Raw genomic sequence first — 24,202 nt, 5'->3', positions numbered from 1 at the left:
ATCCGGTTCAATTTCTGATATGAGATTGCTATGACAGGGTTTGTTGGTGTATGGATCTGCTAACTGGCAGTGTCCCTCCTCCAGGTAATCTCTGTGGTTCAAAACCATAGTGTTGGTGACTTTGTCAGCAGGTATGATTATAAGATCGGATCGACTTTGTAGGTGGTGTATTGCAGTGCTTTCTGTGGATGTCAGATTAGTTGCCATGTTGAGGGATTTGAGGAATGATGTGAAGAAAGGCTTAAGGTTAAGCAATTCTGGAATTTTAACAAGTGGTGATGGGGGGCAGTGGGGGTGTATCTGGGTTGGATGTAGGAGTGAAATGAATTAGTCTGAGTTCAATATTGGTCTTAGGTTGAGTCTGATCGAAAGTGTTGGTGGTGAAACAGTTTTTCCACTATAGGGTCTGGAAGAAGGAGATAAGGTCTTGAACCAGTCCAGCGTGACTGAATATGGGAGTAGGGCAAAAGGTAAGGTCTTTGGGAAGGACTGATACCTCTGTGGGGCTGCTTTTTGAAAGAAAGTTTCAGGACTGTGTTTGGTGCCTGTTTAGTTTCTGGATTGTGTGTAGTAGTGTTAGGAAGTTTTTGAGGTTGTGGTTAATGTGATATATCTGTGAGCCAGGGTTTGTTGTCTTTGAGAGGATGTGGGTGAGTTTTAGATACTCTTTAGAGGTGGCGGATGGTGGTAGTTCAAGGCAGGAGTAGAATGTGAACAAGTTGGAGATTAATTGAGGTGGCTTTGTGCATGATGCTCTCGTTTCTGGAGGGAAAGCATTTCACTGTGTGAGATGGGGTGCAAGAATTTAGGATTGCAGAGCAGGAGAATTTTACAGCTGGAGAGCAGGTATTACAAGGGTATTTCAGCCTGATTTACATGGTTTTACTGGTTTAGTTTGGTGAGGGTCTGAACAGGTGGACGTCATTGAGGAAGGAGGGATACAACCAAAGATGGGTAACTTGTTGTCAGACCATTTGGAGGGATTCCATTAGCTAGACAATAACACAGAAATGGTATGTGGGACTGGGTTCTGGCTAGGAATGGGGAAACTTGATGTATTTGCACAGATGGAAAGAGAAAGGATCCATAGTGGAAGATGAAAAACAGTTAAAAATATGTAACAATACCGGTTATAACTCATAAAAATACGTGGGGAAAACTCACAAGAAGACCAAATTGATGAAATGGGGGAAAATAATGAAAGCTCAGAGAGTAGGTCAAAAATGAAAGGAAAAAATGTACTTAAGTTGACATGGAAAAACAATGAGATCAAAGAGAAAAATAAGTAAAAAGATGATAATAGTGGGATGCAGATCAGTGGGTAGATATGTTTGAGGAGAGGAGGCTCTCTTTCTCTATCTCTCTCTCTATCTATCTCTCTCTCTCTCTCTCTCTCTATTTGTTTAGTCAGTTCTGACTCTCTGTGACCCCATGAACCAAAGCATAGCAATTTCGTGTGTCCTGCACTTTGTCCCGTAAGCTTTCGACATTGGAACACTTTATTTCTGTAATGCCATTGATACATCTCTACTTTTGTAATGCCATTGATACATCTCATCCTCTTAGGTCCTCTTGTTCTAGTGCCTTCGATCTTCCTCAGTATTAGTGTTTTTTCCAGTGAAACGTGTCTTCTAATGATGTGTCCAAAGTAGGTCAGCTTTTTTTTAGTATCAGACCTTCCAGGGAGCTCTCTGGTTTTATTTGCTCTAATATTAACCTATTCGCTCTCTTTGCAGTCCATGGGACTCTAAGAAGTTTCCTCCGACACCACAATTCCACGGAGTATATTCTTTGCCGTTCTGCCTTTCTAATGGTCTGGGTCTCACATCCATACATCCCAACTGGAAAAACCATAGCCCTTACAAGATGATTCTTTGTTGCTAAAGTTATATCTCTACTCTTTGAAACCTTGTCAAGGTCGCCTTCTACCAAGCAGCAAGCATCTCATGATTTCATGGCTGCAGTCACCATCAGCTCTGGGAACTGAGATAATTGAACATAGACACTACCTCTATTGTTTATTCTGCTATATGCCATGAAATGATAGGAGTGGTTGCCATATTTTTTTCTTAACATTCACCCTAAGACTAACTTTTTCACATTCCTGCACCAGCTGTAAATGGTTTAGGTGAGATTAGTATGTGGAATAAGGAATAAGGGGGGAGGGGTGGTGATGGTAAGGTTAAGGTTAAAGATATTTTTTTTTATCTTAATGTTGGAATTATTACTGCATTAAAGTCATGTTATGTTTGTAAATGTCTTTGATTAAGTGTGTTATAATATGGTAGCATAAGCGCCACCATCAAGTGAGAGTTACTGAAAAAATTAAGTGCAATGGTGGTAGTATTACGTACACAAGGTATAAAAGGGCAGTGCACTGGTGGAGCTGTCATTTGTACTCAGGTGATTTATGTGAAAAGGTTTCTGACATGCTAATTGTCACACGAGAAGAATTAACAGAATTTGAATGCAGAATGGTAGTTGGACATAGACACATGAGACAATCCATTTCAGAAACTGTCAGAGAATTCACTATTCCAAGATCCATACTCCAGAGTGTGCCAAGAATACAAAATCTCAGGCATTACCTCTCACCACGGACACTGCAGTGGCCGACAGCCTTCACATAATGATCGAGAGCAGCGCCATTTGGTAGAGTTGTCAGTGCTAACAGAACAAGGAACACTGCTTGAAATATTGGCAGAAATCTATGTAGGATGTATGACTAATGTATCCATTAGGGCAGTGTGGCGAAATTTGGCATTAATTGGCTGTGGCAGCAGATGACCGATGTGAGTACCTTTGCTAACAGCACGACATCACCTGCAGTGCCTCTCCTGGGCTTGTGACCATATTCGTTGGACCCTAGATGACTGGCAAATTGTGACCTGGTTGGATAAGTTCCGAATTCAGTTGTTGTTAGATGATGGTGAGGTTAGAGTGTAGCGCAGACCCCATGAAGCCATGGACCCAAGTTATCAAGGCACTGTGGAAGATAGTGGTAGGTCCATAATGGTGTGGGTGATGTTTACATTGAATGGACTGGGTTCTCTGGTCCAACTGAACCAATCATTGAATGGAAATGATTATGTTTGGCTACTTGGAGACCATTTGCAACCATTCATGGACTTCATGTTCCAAAACACAATTGAGTTTTTATGGATGACAATATGTCATGTCACCAGGCCACAATTGCTCATGGTTGATTTGAGGAATATTCTGGACAATTCAAGCAAATAATTTGAACATCCAGATTGCCCAACATGAATCCCATCAAACATTTAGGGGACATAATCAGGAGATCAGTTTGTGCACAAAATCCTGCACCTACAACACTTCCACAATTACGGTTGGCTAGAGGTTGCAGGGGACTTTCAACAACTTGTTGAGTCCATGTCATGTCAAGTTGCTGCACTATGCTAGTAAAAAAGGAGGTCTGTCATCATGTTATCATCACCTCAGTGTGCATGTTGTTACTTTTAGTTACTTCCTTGCTTGCTTATGGTGTCCGCTTGATAGATGAATTATTTCAAAGTTTTTTTTGTTAGTTGAGGAGCATTCAGAAGCTTTTTGCAGCATGCACCTAATATGGAACTGAAACAAAAAACATGTATTTTTAGATGTAAATGGAAGTGACAAGAAATTTGTAAGACCCTTGTGCATGACCACATTTATAATAGATTCTCAGCCTTTTCTTGCCTTGAAACCATAGGCACCTCTGTGCAGCACAATTTTATTTAATTAACTAACAGCTTTTGGGTGATGTCTATGTGCCATTTAATCACTAACATGCTGAAAGATGTCACTTTTTTAACTGTTAATTTCATTACATGATTCATTCATACTTGTTAACATAATTTAATGTTTTTAGCCATTTATCTACAAAAATTGTTATGTTTCAAAGGGATCAACTATAAAAGAAATGTCAGTTATCAAAAATTAAGAGCTAATTTTATTCAGAATACCAATTTATTTCCTTAAAAATTGGAACTATTCTTCATTTACCTAAATCATATTGATAATTTGACATTCTAAATGCATTGAGCAAGACAGGCTAGAGTGTCAGCTTTACTGTGAGAAGTTTACTTGCTCTGGAAGACCTATGACATGACTTACTGAATTATGTTGGCAGTGGTGAACTGAGGACTTGTTATAGCTAGGCTTTTGCTGTCTTGGTAATGAAGAAGTTCCTAAAAGGCTCACCTGAATTTCATAACCATTCAAAAATTCTGAGTGCACCCAGTAGCACACATACCATTATGTCTACCTTTTATCCACAGTGAGTTTAGAACTGCATTTTACTATCAAACACTCAACATTTAATACATATATCACAAAATGAAAATGGTATTCCTTGGAAACAAAACCAATTGACGGACTGGATATTGTTGTTGGGATCGTGCACACTTGACAATATGTAAGCTGATGGTTCTAGTTGAGAGAGTCCTCCAGAGAAGAATGTTTCCAGATAATAAACTATGTAATAGATGTACATTAGTAGCTTTTTGAAGAAAAGGTGTCAGTAAGGTCCAGTTTTGTCTTCCAAATTGAGAGTAAGCTGCATAGTTTGTCACACTATGTAGGTAAAATGTCATCTCCACCTCATCTGGTTTTCCTCAGTCCACTGTAAGAACATTCCAGTCATGAAGATGTATTTCAAATGTGGGTCAGTGTGTGATTAAATTTAGCTTTTGTCAGCATTAATAGCTCTAATATAATGACAATTCATTGTTATTAAGCTATGCATATTAAGTTTCTATGATTTCCTTGTCTTTTGTTAATGTATACATTCAGATTTACCACATCCCGGAAGGATCTCCTTATTGGTAGCTACAGAACATGATGACTGACTGGAAGAATGAGTCCTCATTTGTGTAGGTCAGTCATTGATAACTTATATATGTTCTGCAGTTTTCTAACATCAGGTTCTTTGATACTGATGGGGCATATGGTTAGGGCAACTGTTGAGTTTATTAATTGTTGAGGCAGTTTGTTGGAGCCCAGCTGTGCAAGATTGTGGTGAATTACACCTTTGTTGGCTATTTTTTAAGTTTTCTTTTATTTCCATAATTCTTTCTTGATGAAGTAAATGTTTGCAAGTAGCAGTTGCATCAGTTAAATATTTGTTTAATTAGACTGTTTTTGGTTGCAGACTGGCCATGTAAAAACAAAGTCATTAGAAAGAACACGAAATTATGGGGGTGTATCAGAAAATGTTTACGAAGAGGTAATAATTATCTCAAATATCACAACTGATGATGCAGGAGCCTATACATGTGAGGTCAGAAATGATAAAAATGCACAGAACAAATCTATAGTGCTCCATGTGCGTGGTATGTATTTAACATGTTTATTCTCTGTTTCTTACTGTTGTGTAACGTAGATATGACATTTTCAGCTTTCTTATGTTTTACTTGATAAGTATTCATATCTAAAATAAATAAACTTTATTTATCTGGAAATTATATGAATAATTAGAGAGAGTAGGTTGACTAGACACAGCAATAGCCTCTGTTCTCCAAAATATTATGTCAGTGTCTTAACTAATTTAATAACATTATGAAAAGGATAAATTATAAAATAATTGGATACATACGGAGCCAGTGACTCCTTCTTCTGGAAAAATGGTTTATGGTGGTGGTGTTTGTGTGTGTGTGTGTGTGTGTGTGTGGTGGGGGGGGGGGGGGGGTGAAGGGAAAGTAACTGGAGAGGTTTAGCAAAAGGAGTAGAGTTTAGAAAAGTACCCCAGAACTCCTGACCATGGGAGACTTACTGGACAGGATGAAAAGGAAAGCTGATTGTTGGAGACTCCACTGAATGAGATTTTGAAACCTGAGAGTAATGTGCAAGACAGAGATTACTGCTAAAATATCATTCACGAATTAATAACAGCGAAAAGTTAAGTGCATTACATGTAACAGAGTTGGGAGGGGCGTGGCGAAAAACAGACAGGTCAGAAAATGAAAGCTGTAGAAAATTGCTAGGCAGTGCCACCAACTCTTGTTGTATAACTTCTCTATCTGCAGAGCGCTGAGGGCTGAAAGAGAGCTTCAAAGTATTCAAGCTATTAAGTGATGTGAATGTCTTCCAATAACTCTTCTGTGTTTTGTCACTCAAATAAAACAATTAGAATGTTGGGTGAGTTAATCAGAACAATATCTCTGAAGAGAGTCTTAGAGCAGAACAGAATAGAAGCTCAGAACGGAATGGAATGATATTTATCTTAAGCCTCTGTCAACTGTTTTCCATATGTTATCACTGTTGGCAGTGACTCTTGTTCTCTTCTCTCCTAGACACCAGCAAGGCACAATGACAAAGTATAAGTGACACAACCACAGCAGGTGGGGATGCTCAATCACCAATCACACTTTGCTGATACCCTGTGCTCACAATTCTTTCGTCGTCTCTGCACATAAGTCAAATCAAAGCATATGCAGTGGGAAGTTTTCTACTTACAGACTATAAAAGCAATGTTTTTAGACAGACATTTTTTATCAGCTTGAGAGGAAGAAGTGTCAAGTTATTCTGTATGAATATCCACCCCAGGATGAGCAATGTCATGTAAAATAACTTACTTAAGTAATTATAATTCTTTTATAACCTTTAACTTCTTGTTAAACTGTTATTATTATCAAAGTTGAAGTCTCTTAAGAATGAGACCCTTTTCCATTCACACACTTATAAACATGTCTGATCATACTTCTTGTCTCAGTTATTCCACTTCGTGATTACTTTGGTTTAACAATAGTAGACATCATAGTATTTCATTTGTGTTAGACAGGATTTATTACCCTAAGGGGACAGTACTGTGTCTTTTCAAAACCCTCGTTTCTGTTTTTAGATTACTTGTTAAAATTGCAACTTTTCTTACACCATTACTACCATTCAGTTACTTTGTATATATGTTGCTACATTTTTTTAAGTAAAGAAAACTCATGAGAGACATTTGTCCTATTTGATCAGGCTTGATCATTGTTTCATTACATTTCCTCAAAGGTAATTTTTAAATAGTTGTCTATAAAAGCACAAGATTCTCAAATAACACTGATATAGAAAAGGTCTAAGTCATTATTACAATAAGGAGTTACCTGCTGTCATTTTGTTCTGTGCTACTTTCCAAGATTTCAGATCTCAGATTTGTTGTATGTCAACATGTACTGGATCAAAACTTCAAAGAATCAGTCATTATCCAGGTAAGTCTACTTGCTTTGGAGTGTTTTGGAGGATACTTTGCCGGCCGAAGTGGCCGTGCGGTTAAAGGCGCTGCAGTCTGGAACCGCGAGACCGCTACGGTCGCAGGTTCGAATCCTGCCTCGGGCATGGATGTTTGTGATGTCCTTAGGTTAGTTAGGTTTAACTAGTTCTAAGTTCTAGGGGACTAATGACCTCAGCCGTTGAGTCCCATAGTGCTCAGAGCCATTTGAACCATTTGAACCATTTGAGGATACTTTGTTAGAGTGACTCATAATCATATTACAGCTTCCTACCTTTGTAAGATCTGCACTTACAGCTTCTTCAGTGGGCTAATACTGTGAACATATAGGGTGACAATTATTGAACTATATGAAATAAAATCATCATAACATCTGAACAGTTTGCGTTAGGATGTTCAGACTACATGGTTGGTCATGGGGCAGGCTGGGAATTATAATAAGCATGGTTTGGTTTAACAATGAAGCCCACTTTCATTTGCATTGGGTCACCAATAAGCAAAACTGGCACATTTGGGGGACTGAGAATCTGTATCTTGTGATTGAGTAGTCTCTTCACCCTCAGTGGGTGACTGTGTGGTGTGCAATGTCCAGTCATGGAATAATTGGTGTGATATTCCTTGATGGCATTGTGACTAGCAAACAGTATGTGAAGGTTTTGGAAGATGATTTTACCCCCATTATCCAAAGTGACCCTGATTTCTTCAAGATGTGGTTCATGCAAGACAGAACTCAACTCCATCAAAGCAGGAGAACGTTTGATGTCCTGGAGAAGCACTTTGTGGACCACATTCTGGCTCTGGAGTACCCAGAAGCCACTGGCATGGGCCTTGATTGGCTGCCATATTCTCTGCATATGAACACATGCAACGCTCTTTTGTGGGACTATATTTGAGACAAGATGTACAGCATTAACCCCAAAACCAGTGCTGAGCTGAAAATAACCATTCTGGGGGTTGTTGATAGCATCAACGTTCTGACACAACAGCGGGTCATGCAAAATTTCGCTATTTGTCTGTTCCACATCGTCGCCAAGGATGGCAGGCATAGCATATCAAACATGACAACCAAAATCCGAATATCAGTAGTCTCATTTACTAGTTCAATGAAGTGTGTGCACACCATAGTTTGTAATTAATTTAAGTTTCTTTTCATATAGTTCAATAATTATCACCTTGTACATTGCCATCTTCACATTGTGAATGCCTTGCCTATCTTTTATTATTCCATACAAAAGCAATTCATGGATTCAACAGACCTTGGCATAGGACATCCCTTCCATGAGCGCACCTACCTTTTACTCTCAATCACATTCATAATACCATACAGGTCATTCCTTCCATGGATTCACATGACCAAGGATTAGACCCTCCATTATTTTACTTCAATATAATGAGAAGGATAGATTCTAATCATCATATAGCAGAAATGCTGAGTAGCTGAAGTGCACAACAAAGAGACTTGTGGAAAGATAGGTTTCAGCCAACAAGGCCTTTGTCAAAAATAGACAACACATACCCACCCACCCACACACACACACACACACTCATACACACACACACAGACAGACACTCACACTCATTCAAATGTAACTCACACACACTAGACCACAGTCTCTGGTAGCTGGAGCCAGACTGCAATCAGCAGCGCATTATGGGACAGGCAGCTTGGTGGGGGTAAGGAGGAGGCTGGGTGAGGTGGAGAAGGAATAGTAGGGTAGGGGTGTGGGACAGTAAAGTACAGCTTTGAGCGTGTAGGGACGAAGTGGAGAGTGGGGCAGCTAGGTGCAATCGGGAAATTAGATGGGTGGTGGGGGAGAGAGGGAGGGGTTAGTGATAAAGGAGAGAAATAAAAGGACTGGGTGCATTGATGGAATAGAGGGCTGTGTAGTGATGGAATTGGAACAGGGAAGGGGCTAGATGAGTAAGGGCAATGACTATTGAAGGTTGAACTCAGGAATATTACAGGAGCCTAGGATATATTGCAGGGAGATTTCCCACCTGTGAAATTAAGAAGAGCTGGTGTTGGTGGGAAGGATCTAAATGGAACAGGCTGTGGAGAAGTAATTGAAATGAAGGAAATCATGTTGGGTGGCATGCCCAGCTTCTAGGTCACCTCTGGGACAGGTCTTGCATCTGGGAGTAATACAGTTATATGAGCCATGAGGCAAGGGTTTGGGAGCAGTGGCTGGGTAGAGATGGGTGACGATATTGTGTTAGTTCAGCGGGCGGCAGAATATCACTGTGGAAGGAGTTGGAAGGATAGTGGGTAGGATACTTCTCATTTCAGGGCACAACAGGAGGAAGTCAAAAGCCTGGCGGGGAATGTAATTCAGTTTCTCCAGTCCTGGGTGGTACTGAGCCACAAAGGGTATGCTCATCTGTGGCCAGACAATGATACTTTGGGCAACTCAAAAGATAAGGCTCACAAGATCTGTTTTTGTACAAGGATGGGAGGGTAATTATGATCTGTAAAGACCTCAGTGAGATCCTTGGTATATTTTGAGAAGGAATGCTCGTAGCTACCGATGCAACAGCCATGGGTGTATGGAAGGGACTTCTTAGTATTGAATAGGTGGCAGCTGACAAAGTGGTGGTATTGCTGGTGGTTGGTAGGTTTTAAATGGACAGCGGTACTGGTATAGCCATCTTTGAGGTGGAGATCAACATCAATGAAGGTGGCTTGATTGATTGAGTAAGACCTTGTGAAGTGAATGGGTGAGAGGGTGTTGCAGTTCTGGAGCAATGTAGACAGGATGTTCTCACCCTCGATCCAGATCATGAAGATGTCATCAATGAATCTGAACCAGGTGAAGAGTTTGAGACTCTGGGTGTTTAGGAATGATTCATCTAGGTGGCCCATGAACAGAATGGCATAGGATGGTGCTCTACGTCCACCCATAGCCATACCATCGATTTGTTTGTAGCTAATGCCTTCATTGGAGAAGTGATTGTGGGTGAGGATATAGCTGGTCATGGCAACTAGGAAGGAGGTGTTTGGGAAAAGATAGTGATCAGTAGTGGTAAGGCAACGGGCATTAGGTATGGTAGTGTGAAGGGAGGTGTCATCAATAGTAATCAGCAGGGCACCATATGGTAAAGGAACAGCAACTGTGGAGAGTCGGTGGAGAAAATGGTTGGTATTTTTATATAGGAGGGTAGGTTGTGGGTAGTAGGTTGAAGCTGTTGGTCTGTGAGAACGGAGATTCTCTCAGTGTGAGCACAGTAACCAGCCACAATAGGGCATCCTGGGTGTTTGGGTTTGAGGGAGAAGTTCGGGTTGGTTACACCAAACAATACTCGTTTTGCAGTAGTTCATTTGTTCAAATAAGCACATGCAAGGCTCACAAAGAACTGAAGATGATGGAACAGCCCAAAGACAATGCTCAGAGTCCAAAGATGATGCTCAGAGTCCAAAGACAAATGCATATCGCTGCTGGTGTCGACCTCATCAGCGCCACATAGCACCCCACCCCCCTTCGCCCCAGTACGGAGTACTCTTGAGAGGCCAAGGGGGGGGGGGGGGGGCTGACTAAAGCATCGGCAAGGGTGGTCTGCGGGAGCCAGACCACGGTCAACTCGACACACGACAGCATAGTTGGGGAGCTGTGTGGGTAGATATCGTGAAGGAAGGTTCAGCCAATGAACCTGGAAGTCGTTGAAACATGCCAGGCATCGTACTGGGTGTGCTGGTCGTGCGGCGACAGGTAGACCGGCGGTTTGCAGGTGGAACGGAGCGATGATGACGATGTCTCCGGATGGCGTGGCGATCACACGAAGCATGTCCAGGTCGACATCGGGCGGAAGGGGAACACATTTCACCAGGTGGCAGGGAATGATGCAGGTTGGGCGGGGGGGGGGGGGGGGAGGGGGTGAGAAACCTCGACAGGGCGAGGCAGGCTATGGTGGAGAGGTTGAAGGTACCGGCAAAGGAGCTGCCGGTGAGTGTGTGATCATAGGTAAGCTCAACGTGGGGAGCACTCGACGGAGTGCGTGAAACTGGAGTAGAGGGCGTGGTTGGAGGAGAGCTCGACGATTGGAGCTAGAAGTCACTCGATCGAGTGTGTAAGTCCGACGTGGAGGGAGTGGTCAGAACGTCGTGAACCACGACAGTGAGTGGTGGCCTGAAGGGGGGGGGGGGGGGGTAGAAGAAGGCTCGATACGACCAGGCTGAAGTCTGTTGAGAGAGACTGTAACAGCTGAATCTTTCATCTGGATGTCATAGGTGTTGGCTGAGTGCCGGAGTACTCGGTACGGGCTGGTATATGGAGGTTGGAGAGGAACTCGCAATTGTCCATAGCTTTCGGGACGTGAACCTTAGGGTGGGAATGGCTGGCGGGCGGAGGTATATGGAGGTTGATGAAGTGGTGTCTGACGCGGTCCACGAAGGAAGGTAAGTCAGACTGAGGGAGAGAAGTGGAAGAGCTCACAAGTTCAGCAGGGAGAACAATGTTCTGGCCATATACAAACTCGGCTATTGTGCCTTTGAGGTCTTCCTTATAGATCTCATGAATGCCGAGTAGCACAATAGATCTCATGAATGCCGAGTAGCACAAGGGGAAGGGCCTCCATCTATAGAGAGTCGTGGCATCAAAGAGCTGCCTTGAAAGTGCGGTGCCAGTGCTCGACTAGCCTGTTACTTTGCGGGTGATATGCTGTGGTATGGATGTGCCGGATGCCGCAAATGTTACAAATCCCTTTGAACAGGGCCGACTCAAATTGTCTGCCCTGGTCAGTCATGATGATAGCTGGACATCCGAAACGAGATACCCATGACTCGATGAAAGCTCAAGCAACAGTTTCTACCGTAATATTGTGGAGGGGGACAGCCTTGACACAGTGAGTTGTTCGGTCGATAGATGAGAGAACATAACGAAAGCCGTTACAGGGGGAGAGAGGGCCAACAATGTCAATATGAATATGCTGGAAACGCCCTGGAGGGATCAAAAAGGCGCCGTGGGGGGTGGGGGTGAAGTGTGCTTGTGTATTTTGCAGTGTTGGCACATGATGCAGGACCGTGCCCATTGCTGGCAGTCCTTGTTGACATTTCTCCACACAAAGTGCTCCGCTACGAGTTGGGCGGACGCATGAACACTGGGCTGGGCTAAATTATGCAATGCGTTGAAGACAGCTCGACGGAGTGTGGTTGGGATGAGGGGGCGTAATGTGCCCATACTGTCGTCGCACCAGATATCATCAGAAATGCCAGGGAAGGTAGTGCGGATGAAGTGTAGTGAAGAAGTAGAGTCTGAAATCAGGTTTTGTATTTCCTCATTGGTGGGTTGGAGGTTAGGCGATTCAGAGAGGTCTAATGTGAATGGACGGCGTCGACTCATGAAAGGAAATCAGCAACAATATTGTCAGCACCCTTTATGTGTCTGACATTGGTGGTGAACTGAGATATGAAGTCAATGTATCTGAAGCGGCGAGGAGGCAGGTCAGCTGGCGAGTTTGTAACGGCCACAGCCAGGGGTTTGTGGTCCGTTAAAACATAGAAAGGGCGTCTCTCAATGTCAGTCTTAAAATGCTTAATCACTACGTATACCGCGAGCAACTCCCTGTCAAATGCGGAATATTTCCGTTGTGCATTGGTGAGTTTGCATGAGAAGAACTGCAGAGGCGAAGTTTGGCCATTGATTGTCTGGCTAAGGACAGCGCTGATGGCAGTATCGCTGGATGAGGATGCGTGATGCAAGAAGATTTTTGAGGGTAGTGAAAGAGCCAGTCATAGCAGGGGTCCATGGAATGGGCTGAGATCCAGAAGTGTTGGTGCCTGCTAAGGCGTCCATCAGTGGAGCCTGAATCTCTGCAGCCTGAGGTAGATGTCAGCGATAACAATTAACCATCCCCAGAAAGCACCGGAGCTCTTTGAATGACGAAGGTCTGGTTAGGTTTAGTATTGTTTGTACTTTCTCAGGGGGCGTGAAATGCCGCTGGCAGAGACCTGAAAACCAAGAAAAGTGACAGTAGGTTGATGTAACTGCAATTTGTCCTGGTTGGTCTTGATGCCTGCTGCCGCGAAAGTGTTCATAACAGTTTGCACATGTCGAATGTTGTCCTTGACGGAGGAGCTGAACACAAGAATATCATCAAGATATGCAAAGCAGAATTTTAGGTCGAATAGCACTTCATTGATGAAGTGTTGCCAGGTCTAGGTTGCGTTTTTCAGGCTTAAGTGCATGAATTGAATCTGAAATAACCCGATCGGGTTGGTGATTGCTGTCTTCTCAATGTCTTCAGGTGCCATGGGGATCTGGTGGTAGGCCTATTTGCTATCAATGACAGAGAACGTGGTCGCACCTGCGAGGGAACTGGTAAAGTCGGTAATGTTGGGTATGGGTTAGGTGTCCATAATTGTTCGTGCATTTAGTCGATGGTAGTCTCTGCACATGCGCCAGGACCCGTCTTCCTTGGGTGTCATATGTATAGGCGTAGACCAGCTACTGGCAGAGGGTTCAATGTCACCGGAGCTTAGTAGTTCAGAAATCTGATTTTTAAGGTCGGAGAGGCACTTGGAACAAAGTCGACTCGGTTTACAGGAGATCAGGGGACCTGGCGTGAGGCGAAGCTTGTGAACCGTGCCATTGGTGATGTTGTAAATATTGCTGGCGGCACAGGAGGCGGTTTGTTTACAATTTGTGGCTGGCGGGGCAGGTGAGGCGTGGTCCTGGTGTTCAGAGCCACTCAGCGGATCCGACGGGAGCTGAGGCGGCGAAGTGTCCCAGGAGTCAACGTGACAAGATGGCCGCCGGCCCAAAGCAGTGGCACCATGGTTGGGTGAGCTCAGTAGAAATCGTGAGCCGTTAGTGAGTCCATTGTTTGAGGGCATGGCCTGTGGCAGCACGGTTGCGTGCGAAAGGCTTGGCGCCAGTGCACTGTTTGTGTTGTCAGTGGCGGTCGCATGGCGGCGCGCAGGAGCCGAAGTTGCATAGTTTGAGGTGCTGTCCATGAGGGGCAGGGTAGGAGCCATCAGTTAAGGAACACGTGACCATCATCGCACATCCGCACTTGTGTCTGGCCAAGTGTCAAACGCTGCCGTGTTAGGAGGGTGTGGCCCTGCGGAACTGTCAGTACACGTTATGGCAGTCTCGATAGCACAGTTGCGAGGGGTAGTAGGAGGTACACACATGGAGGCTCGATTGCTAGGATTGCAAGCAGATTCGGTGCATTTCTGGCCTTGCTTTGTCCTTGCTGTAGTGTCTGTAATTCCTTTGTTGCATCGGAGAGCTGGAGCTGTTTCAAGGAGCTGGAGGGAAAGCTCGAAGTTTTCCTTGCGTGGGCAAGCGATGTGTTCAAGCTCGACAAGGCACTTGTGCGTGGTTTCTTGTAACGTTGTCAACAGAGACGAGTATGTGTGGATGAGATGAGCCCGGACCAATGTGTCACGGTGGTGGGGTTGCTCGACGGAGCACAGGGGAAGTGAGTCTTGGACGGATGATGGAACATGGTGTTTCGGACTAGGTCCAGTTAAAGTTTGTGGTGTCGCAAGCAGTCAATGCCTAGTATAGGTTCATCAGTTTCGCACACTAAAAGAAGTCCACTCAAGTTTGCAGTTTGCGGAGAGTGAGACGATGTGTGAAGTTGAACCTGAGCATTGTAGTTTAGTTGAATTCACGACTTGCAGTGAAATATGATGAGGGCGGATGTTCGACGACGCTAAGGACATAGACAGCAGCGAAAAATTGGCGACTGTGTCCGATAGGAAAAGGTATCTAGATGAAATGTCTTTAATGTAAAGTCGTCCACAATTATCCGGTCGTTCCTGGACAGAATGGAGCACTGGGGGGTGCCTGTAGTGTTGTACGCAGGAGGCGGCACCCAAACCTACCTGCAATTGGCGTTTGGGAAGTAGCAGGGTGGTCTGCAGTTCCGTGCTGCCTCACCAAACCGTGTGTGGAAGTAACATTACGGGTAGTGCGGTTGCATTTCCTGTGGAAAGTTCATTGCCAGTGGCGGTGGCCGAGGTTCAGTGGCCGCAGCAGGTTCGGTTGCAGGAGGGGGCGTGACCGTGGGCTGAGCCGGTGACGTCCCAGTTGCTTGTTTACTGCTTCCCGGAGCAAGTGGAACGGTCGGCACAATACGGCCCCGGCCGCATCCGGCCACAGGGTGATTAGACTGAACCTGAGACTTGTCAGGTAGGCTGTGGCTGGCGAAATAGAGCAGTGATGCATCGTGTAGTTTGTCAGCAATTGTCATTCTTTGCTCGACAGGTTCAGGAGACCTTTGAGCCAGAGCAAAGCGGATGTGAGGAGATAGTTTATCTGACCAGATGGCGAGGAGAGCTGTGTCAGAGAGTAGATCGGCGCCGACCTGGGCACGTAGCCATCTCCATAGTTGGCAAGGTTTGTCATTGCCTAGTTGCTCAATGTGGAGCATTTGCTGTATTGCTGCCTCAGTTGAATGTGCAAGCTGACGTAGAACTGTCTTTTTGGCTAGAGTGTACCGTATAGATGGGTCCGGGACATCGACCAGGTCAGCAATCAAGTTCTCCTGGTTGTGCAGGTGGGTGATGAGGCACAGAAACCTGGTTGACTCGTTGAGTTTGTAATGGTTGAACACTTCGTCCACAATTTTGAACCAGGTTGTTGCTCTGTCGGGATTAAACGGCGGCAGTGTCGGTAACTGTTGTAGAATGTTCAGAAGAGCAGGTTGAGTTGAATTCATTGGGGCACTGCCTGAATCAAGCTGTTGTTGCTGTACTACTCCAGGAGAGTGTGCCTTTAGGGGATGTGGCAACGACAGCTGTTCGGGTGGCAGCGTGAAGGTGACACGTTGTGTTTGAGTGCAATCCGTTACGATGTGGAAGGCCGACGCGGGTGAGACACCATAATGTGTCAAGTGCGGTTGCGGAAGCTCAACACGGTACGGGTGTGTTCGGATTGACGCGTCACAGGAGACCGACGCGGATGAGGCACCGAGATGTGCCGAGAAAGGTAGCGGAAGCTCGACTGGAGCTGGCGGGGGGGCGACAGGTGAGAAAAAGTTCAAAGTTTGAGAACGCATGTTAGTCTACGGAAAGCTCGACGTATGATCAGAGCTGGGGGCACCTGTGTTGCAGGGAGGCTGCGGAGGTGCGGGTTGTCCAGAAGCACAGGATGGGAAATGATGTTGAACGTGGGACGGAATGTGTGAATGTTCACTGTTCATAGTCACTCCACTCAAAACAGTGTGCGGATAAGGTGAATGTCATGGCACAAAACGCTGAGGCATAGCAGTGAGACGGAGGTGGGACGGAGGTTATTGTTCCTGTTGCAGGCCGAGGTAACTAAGTAGGAAGGCATGTGCTGAAGCTGAACCGAAGCAGGCATTGGCGTGGTCGGATGCTGAGGAGGTAGACCTGTGACCGAAGCAGTTCCGGCCACGTGGCAGGTATCCGTGTGGTCCTGCACAGATTGTGCATGTGGCAAATCGTTGTCCTGGCAGTGGTAGGTTGTCCAACGAAGCATTTGCAGATATCGGCATTGGTCCCGCACTGCGCGGAGATCCATAAGAGGTAACTGCACAGTCAATGAGGGATGGCACATGTGGTGGGAACAAAGGCATTTGATAGCCATAGTCATGCACACTCCTAACCTCACTTATTGTTGCAGGCTCAAAAACGTCTGGCGAAATCGGCAAGTGAGAGGCATCGTGTTGTAGTCCTGGCAGGTGAACATCATCCGCAACACGATGCATGTCAATCACAAAATCCGGCGTTAGGTGCTGGGCCGAAGTCATTGTTCGAATGCTGTGCCGATGTAATACACTCGAAAATAACCGACACGCAGGTCGCGGACACAGTAAAATGGCGAAAACGGAAGACGTTACAACTCAGTATTACCAGTGAGGGAGAAGTTCGGGTTGGTACACTAAACAACACCCATTTTGCAGTAGTTCATTTATTAATCCAAACACATGCAGGGCTGAATATGGCAGAACAGCCCAAAGACAATGCTCAGAGTCCAAAGACGATGCTCAGAGTCCAAAGACGAATGCATATCGATGCTGGTGTCGACCTCATCGGTACCACAGGTTCATGGACTATAGGAAGCATGTAGAAGATAAGAATGTGGGGAATGATAGGGGCAAGGAGAGAGATGGACAAATTTGCAAATTATTTCAGACATAATTCTACATTATTTACATATTTTTACACGTTTTTCCACCACCATGGACTCTTGTTCCTCACATCTGTGTGAATTCAGAAAAGTTTCCTTGTCCCTAGCCAGAACTCAATCGCACATACTGTTCTTGCATTGTTGTGTGGCTCATGGAATCCCCCCTAATGGCTTTTCCATCAAATTACCCATCTCTGGCTGCCACCCCTCCTTCTACAATGATCTCAACCTGTTCAAATTCTGCCAATCCTTAGTCCTCAGCAACCATATCAATTGATATGCAAAACCATATCAATCAGAATTAAACCTCCTTGCAATACCTTCTCTCAGTCCGTAAAATTCTTCTGCTATGCAATACCAAATTGCTGGATCCTGTAACACACACTGAAACTCTTGTCCTCCAGGAACTAGAGCACCATGCACAACACCACCTCAAAAACCTCTCCAACCTGCTCACTTACACTCTTGCCTTGGACTACCACTGTCCACCACCTCTACAACAACCTACAAACCTCCCCCTTGTACCCTCATAGTTGACAAATCCTGTCTCGCAGACTTACTACATTTACCCAACCCTCCAAAACACCCTCCCACCACCGCAGAGAATCCAGAACCTAAGGAGACTTGAAACACAGTCATGAATCTTTCATCCAGAAGCCAGAGCCCTGCAAAACCATCAGTCCTTCCCAAAGGCCTCAGGCTTTATTAAAGACCTTCTCTACTTCTTCCGGTACCTACAGTGGAAACTTTTTTTTTGCCACCAACCATACCAATCAGACGCAACCAAAGACCAATGATGAACCCTGCCAGATGCAGTTCACTCCTCCATCCAATGATGATCCACCCCCACTGTCCAGAAATCACATCCTGTTAACTTTTCAGAATTTCTTAACCTCAAACCTTGCCTCACCATCATTCCCCAAATCCCTTAACATACAAACTAACCTTAGACCCACAGATAGATCCACAATCTACCACCCAAAAACTGATCCCGAACTTATAATCCTACCTACTGACAAAGGCTCCACCACTGTTGTTTTGAACCAAAAGGATTATCTGGCAGTAGGATTCTGCCAGCTGTCAGTTTCATCCACCTACAAACCCTGACACATTGACACTATTCCAGCAATCCAGCAGGATCTCCAGTGTCTCCTCAAATCCTTAGGCCCATCCCAAAACCTCTCCCCAGAGTCCATTCCTCTTTTCACCCGTACCATTCCCTGCACTCTTATCTTCTACATGCTTCCTAAAGTCCATAAATCCAACCACACTGGCTGCCCCATTGTGGCCTGTTCCTGCGCCCACACTGAGAGAATCTCTGCTCTCGTAGACCAAAACCTTCAGCTTATCACCCACAACCTACCCTCCTATATAAAAGATGCCAACCATTTCTTCCACAGGTTCTCCACAGTTCCTGTTCCTTCACTACATGGTGCCCTGCTCATCAGTACTGATGCCACCTCCCCTCACACTAACATCACTAATGCCCATGGCGTTACTGCTATTGAACAGTACCTTTCCTAATGCATGATGGAACCAAACCAGCAACCTCCTTCCTAGTCGCCATGACCAACTATATCCTCACCCACAATTACTTCTCCTTGGATGGCATTACCTACAAACAAATCTGGGTTATGGCTCTGGACACCTTCGTGGCACCACCCTATGCCAACCTATTCATGGGCTATCTAGAGGAATTCCTTGTAATCACCCACAATACAAAACCTCTCACGGGGTTCAGTTTCACTGATGACATCTTCATGATCTGGATCGAAGATGAGGACACCCTATCCACATTGCTCCAGAACCTTGACACCTTCTCCCCCATTCGCTTCACATGGTCGTACTCAACCCATCAAGCCACCTTCGTTAATATTGATCTCCACTACCACTATATCAGTACCTCGGTCGATATCAAACCTACCAACCACCAGCAGTACCTCCACTTCAACAGCTATCACCCATTCCACACCAAGAAGTCCCTTCCATGCAGCCTCGCCACCCATGGCTGTCACATCTGTAGTGATGAGCAGTCCTTTCTGAAATATACCGATGATCTCACTGAGGCCTTTACAGATTGTAATTACCCTCCCAACCTTGTACGAAAACAGATCTTCTGATCCCTGTCTTTCCAGTCACCAAAAGGATCACCGTCTGGCCACAGAGGAGCATTCCCCTTGGGACTCAGTACCACCCAGCACTGGAGCAACTGAATAACATTCTGTGCCAGGGTTTTGTCTACCTCTCGTCATTCCCTGAAATGAGGAATGTCCTACCCACTATACTTCTCACCCATCCCACAGTGGTATTCCACCGCCCAACAAAACTACACAATATCCTCATCCATCTCCACACAATTCCTGCTCCCAAACCCTTGCCTCATGGCTCGTATCCCTGTAATACTCCTAGATTTAAGAGCTGTCCCATATATCCTCCCACCACAACCTACTCAGTCTGGCCACAAACATCGACTGTTTCATCAAAGGCAGGGCTACCTGTGAAACCAGACATGTGGTCTAGAAGCTAAACTGCAACCACTGCTGTGCATTTTATGTGGGCATGACAAAGGACAAGCTGTCTGTCCACATGAATGGCCACCAACAAACTCTGGCCAAGAAACAACTGGACTATCCTGTTGCTGTGCATGCTGCCCAACATGACATTCTTCATTTTGATGACTGCTGCACAGCCTGTTCTGTTTGTTTGCTTCCCACCAAGACCAACTTTTCTGAATTGCACAGGTGGGAACATTCCGTAGAATATATCCTACATTCCCCTAACCCTCCTGACCTCAACCTTCATTAGTCATTGTCCTCACCCATCTAGCCCCTTCCCTGTTCCAATTCTAGAACTAAACAGCCCTGTATTGCACCAATGCACCCAGTCCTTTTACTTCTCTCTTTTGCACTAACCCTTCCATCTCTTCCCCACCCTCCATCTAATCTCCTGACTGTACCTAGCTAGCCCAATCTTGACCTCATCCCTGCAAGCTTCCAGCATGGCGCATACCATACCCTGCTATCCCTCCCTGTCACTACCCAAGCCTCCTCCTTACCCCCACCTGCTTGCCTCCCCCATAATGCACTGCACTTGCAGTCAGGCTCCTGCTGCCAGAGACTGTGGTCATGTGTGTGTGAGCTGTATTTGCATGTGCTTGTGTGTGTGTGTGTGCGTGTGTGTCCATGTCTATGTTGCCTATTTGCGACAAAGGCATTGTTGGCCAAAAGCTAACTTTCCGAAAGTCTTTTTGTTGTGCATTTCAGCGACTCAGCATCTCCCCTGTATGATGAGCAGCAGCTATCTTTTTCATTACATTGTTTCACTCCATCCTGGGTTTTCCATTATTTCAGTCTTTTGTTTCATCAAAAATAGAAAGATGGGGTGATCCCATTTTTATGTATGGGATCACCCCATCTTTCTATTTTTAACTGTTATGCTCTGCTTGTGGCTCTTAGTTTTACAACTTCCTGATAAAATTTCTGCATAGCCAGGATGGTCACAATGAAAGTGTCTTCCCTAATTCCTTCTTATGCAACCTTACACAATGCCATATTTCATATTGATTTTTCCCAATTCTACATTACAGAGCCTTTTCACATGTTATCCTTGTCAACGGCAAATCATCCATTACCTCTTTATTGTTACCTGATTATTATGTTTGTGTATTTTTATCATCAGAGGCCGAGCGGTTCTAGGCACTTCAGTCTCGAACCATGCGACTGCTTCAGTCGCAGGTTTGAATCCTGCCTTGGGCATGGATGTGTGTGATGTCCTTAGGTTAGTTAGGTTTAAGTAGTTCTAAGTTCTAGGGGACTGATGATCTCAGATGTTAAGTCCCATAGTGCTCAGAGCCATTTGAACCATTTGAATCATCAGAGCAGTCATATTGCTCTCACACTAAAAGAAAATCATGAAAAAGTAGAGTGTGGGGTCATTGGAACTTAGAGGTTCTATCTTACTTGTTCTTTGTATCTTTATACACTTACTCACTATATATGTGGTAAGGTAGTTTATCGCCTGCTGCTGAGAATATTCCTACATCTGTTGTTAATATTTACTTCTTCTCTTTTAGTAATTACAAAACTCAAAACACTTACTTAATAGCTCTTTAATTCATCCACTTCACATTACATGATGTACCTGTAGCACTTTTTTATGTGTACATTAATCTTTTATGCACTAGCACACTCGTAACAGGGGTAATTTTGCTTCTCATTCATTAAAAAAGTGCTTTGCACTCAGTGCCCTCTTGCTAGCGGCAACAATACTTCTATCGACTGGAGCCCAAGAGCTTGTGTGCTACATTATTTCATTTACACTGATATGTTAATGCAACAGCTTCTCTTTTAGGGGAGAGCATTAATTTCCTACCATACTTAACATCTTATATTGTCTAACTTCATGTATAAAAGATATCTAACCATTATAAGAGGAGAAAGAAGGTAGAATATTATACATATAAAACATACCAAAACACAAGTGTTTTAGTAAAATAAAGCTTATAATCATTATTCACTAATGTATGTTTTTTATTCTCAAACAGCAGGCTTTCCCTGTCACTTTCATGCTTTAGTATAGTACATTAAGGGATGGAAATATATTACAGACAACAGGATAGTTGAAGAGGAAGTAATTCCTTCATGTAGAACTTAATATGAAGTAACGAAGCATTTAATTTGGACTGCTGACAGATGTCACTCTGTCAAATTTTCAAAAGAGTGCAAATTCTCCTGGAGATTTATTCAAGTAAGAAAGAGGGACAGACAATGTAGGGTCTGAGTGTCCTACTGCTTCTTTGATAACTTCCCCAACCAGTGCATCTTTCATCCTTGCGTTATGAACACATGTATTCAGAGAGCTGGGAATAGCATTTTCTACTTTTAAGGGTTTATATTTAAATGATTAGGATTTTTTCTCCAGAAGGTATGTAATGGCTAGCTGTTCTGTTTCCTCGCTTCAGTTCCTACTGATATCTTTAACCACCTTTCAGTACAAATTCAAATCCACCAAGATATATATTGAAGTTTCATGAGAAATTGATTGGGTAAGAGTCAGTATCAAGTCTAGGCATAAACTAATAAATTGATCCTCTTATCAACCACCACAATCATTTCCAAATGTAACTACAGTGAAACCTCGCTTTTACACTTTTCAAGGGACCTAAAAAAAAAAAAAAAAAAAAAAAAAAATTAAATAAGTAAATAAAAAATAAAATGTAAAATATAAAATGCAGGAAAATGTAAAATGTGGGAAATAACATTGTAAGCTTTAAAAGTTACGTATAGGATACCCCCTTCCATTTCTGCACTTTATGTGTGATATATGTACATAACAGGCATCAAAAGACTTGTCAGGGACTTGTTAGTTATCTAGTAGAGGCTTATTATCTAATAAAAAGCTGCTGATGTAACTGGAACTCATAACTATCTGGGAAGTAAGAACATTTGACTCAGTTTCAACATCAGTCAACATTTTTGAAAGATGCAGCTGTCAATAATTATTTAAATAATGAAATACTCCACTAGTTACGTATTTTTTCATGCTTAACACCACACATGTCGAAAGTTTTAACTCGTTGTCAGGTGCAAATATGTACATAAGTATTTTGTGTGGTTTGAATATGTATTATTCTGTGTCTCTTGCAGTGTAGTCATCTTTTTGAGGTTATCAAGTACTGTGCCTCCTCAGTTCTGTGGAAAACCACGCACAAGCAAACTATCACACACGTTGTTTGTTTGTGTAACATCACAAATAATAAATGTGTAAATACTGCACTTTACAATGAGAATAAATTCTTGAAACACGTTTCACTCAGCATGGAAAAAATATGTAACTGGCACTATGTTTAAATTAAAAACATTTGAGCAATGCAAAGTGAATGACGGTCTCAACTAGTGCTACAAGTGGCCAAATGCCAAAACGTGTTAAGTATGGTTCAAAAAAGGAGTCATGATAATCACATTCATGAAACTGCATTTGTGTAATAGGGACAGTTAGGAAATACTTGTAATTGGTCATGATATCTTTATTCAAACAAATCTAGTTACTCCCATCAGCCACCACACCAAGTAGAGCTTGGCAGCGGCGGAAGATAGAGCATGAATTGTTCCAACTTCTACACATTTATCACTTCATATCTGCTGAGTAGAGTGCCCTGTTGTCAAGACACTTAACTATGTAAAATTTGTAAACAGTGCAGGGCAGCCAACATCATGCCAGCATCATTTTTTTCTCCATAAACAATTTTTCGTGATGCATAAATCGCAAGAAAATTATAAATATGTTGAAAGTCTGGTGCAAATTAACAGTGTGCACATAGGAAATTTGACAGGAATGATAAAGAGATGCTGTAAAGAGAGGGAAAATGTTAAATCTGGGAATATAAAAGTGGGGTTATGTGTAAGTATCCTTGTTGGTGGATAAAAGCATTGAAAATACATAAAATATGTAGGTTTATCTTAAAAACTCATAAAATATGGAACCAAATGAAGTGTAATAAAATGATATGAATACATAATAAAATAGATGTGAAAAAGAAAATGAAATGGGATGAAAGTCAGAAAAAAAAAAAAATAAAACACAGCTATGAACGTGTACTCTAAAAGCCCCAGTTCCACAGAAATATCAGTGCTTTTCAAAGGCTTCACCTTTTGACCCACTGCCAAATTCAATTACAGATGCAAGACCTGTCAGATAAATCACTCCATTACCACTTACTCCAGTCTTGTCACACATTTCCTACCCCGTCATAGGCAGGGCCACCTTTGAATGTGGCCATGTATTCTACCAACTTAGCTGCTACCACTGTGCAGCATTCTGTGTGGGCAAGAACACTGAGAAGCTGTCTGTTGAGATAAAAGGCCACCACCTAACTGTTGCCAAGAGACACCTGTGC

At 43.7% G+C, this 24,202-nt stretch overlaps 1 protein-coding gene across 2 annotated transcripts in view; it reads left to right on the top strand.

Annotated features, from left to right (window-relative positions):
* LOC126199370 (mast/stem cell growth factor receptor kita-like) overlaps positions 1 to 24,202 on the top strand; it is a 277,142-nt gene that overhangs the window by 118,862 nt on the left and 134,078 nt on the right. For both annotated transcript variants that reach the window (XM_049936274.1, XM_049936273.1), the window contains exon 7: positions 5,153 to 5,333. In XM_049936274.1, the coding sequence (XP_049792231.1) occupies positions 5,153 to 5,333 (181 nt within the window). The remainder of the gene's footprint in view (positions 1 to 5,152; positions 5,334 to 24,202) is intronic.

Source organism: Schistocerca nitens, chromosome 8, assembly GCF_023898315.1.
Source record: "Schistocerca nitens isolate TAMUIC-IGC-003100 chromosome 8, iqSchNite1.1, whole genome shotgun sequence".
NCBI classification, from domain to species: Eukaryota; Metazoa; Arthropoda; class Insecta; order Orthoptera; family Acrididae; genus Schistocerca; species Schistocerca nitens.
Note: the sequence above shows the minus strand (reverse complement) of the source record. Positions and strands in the feature narration are given on the sequence as shown.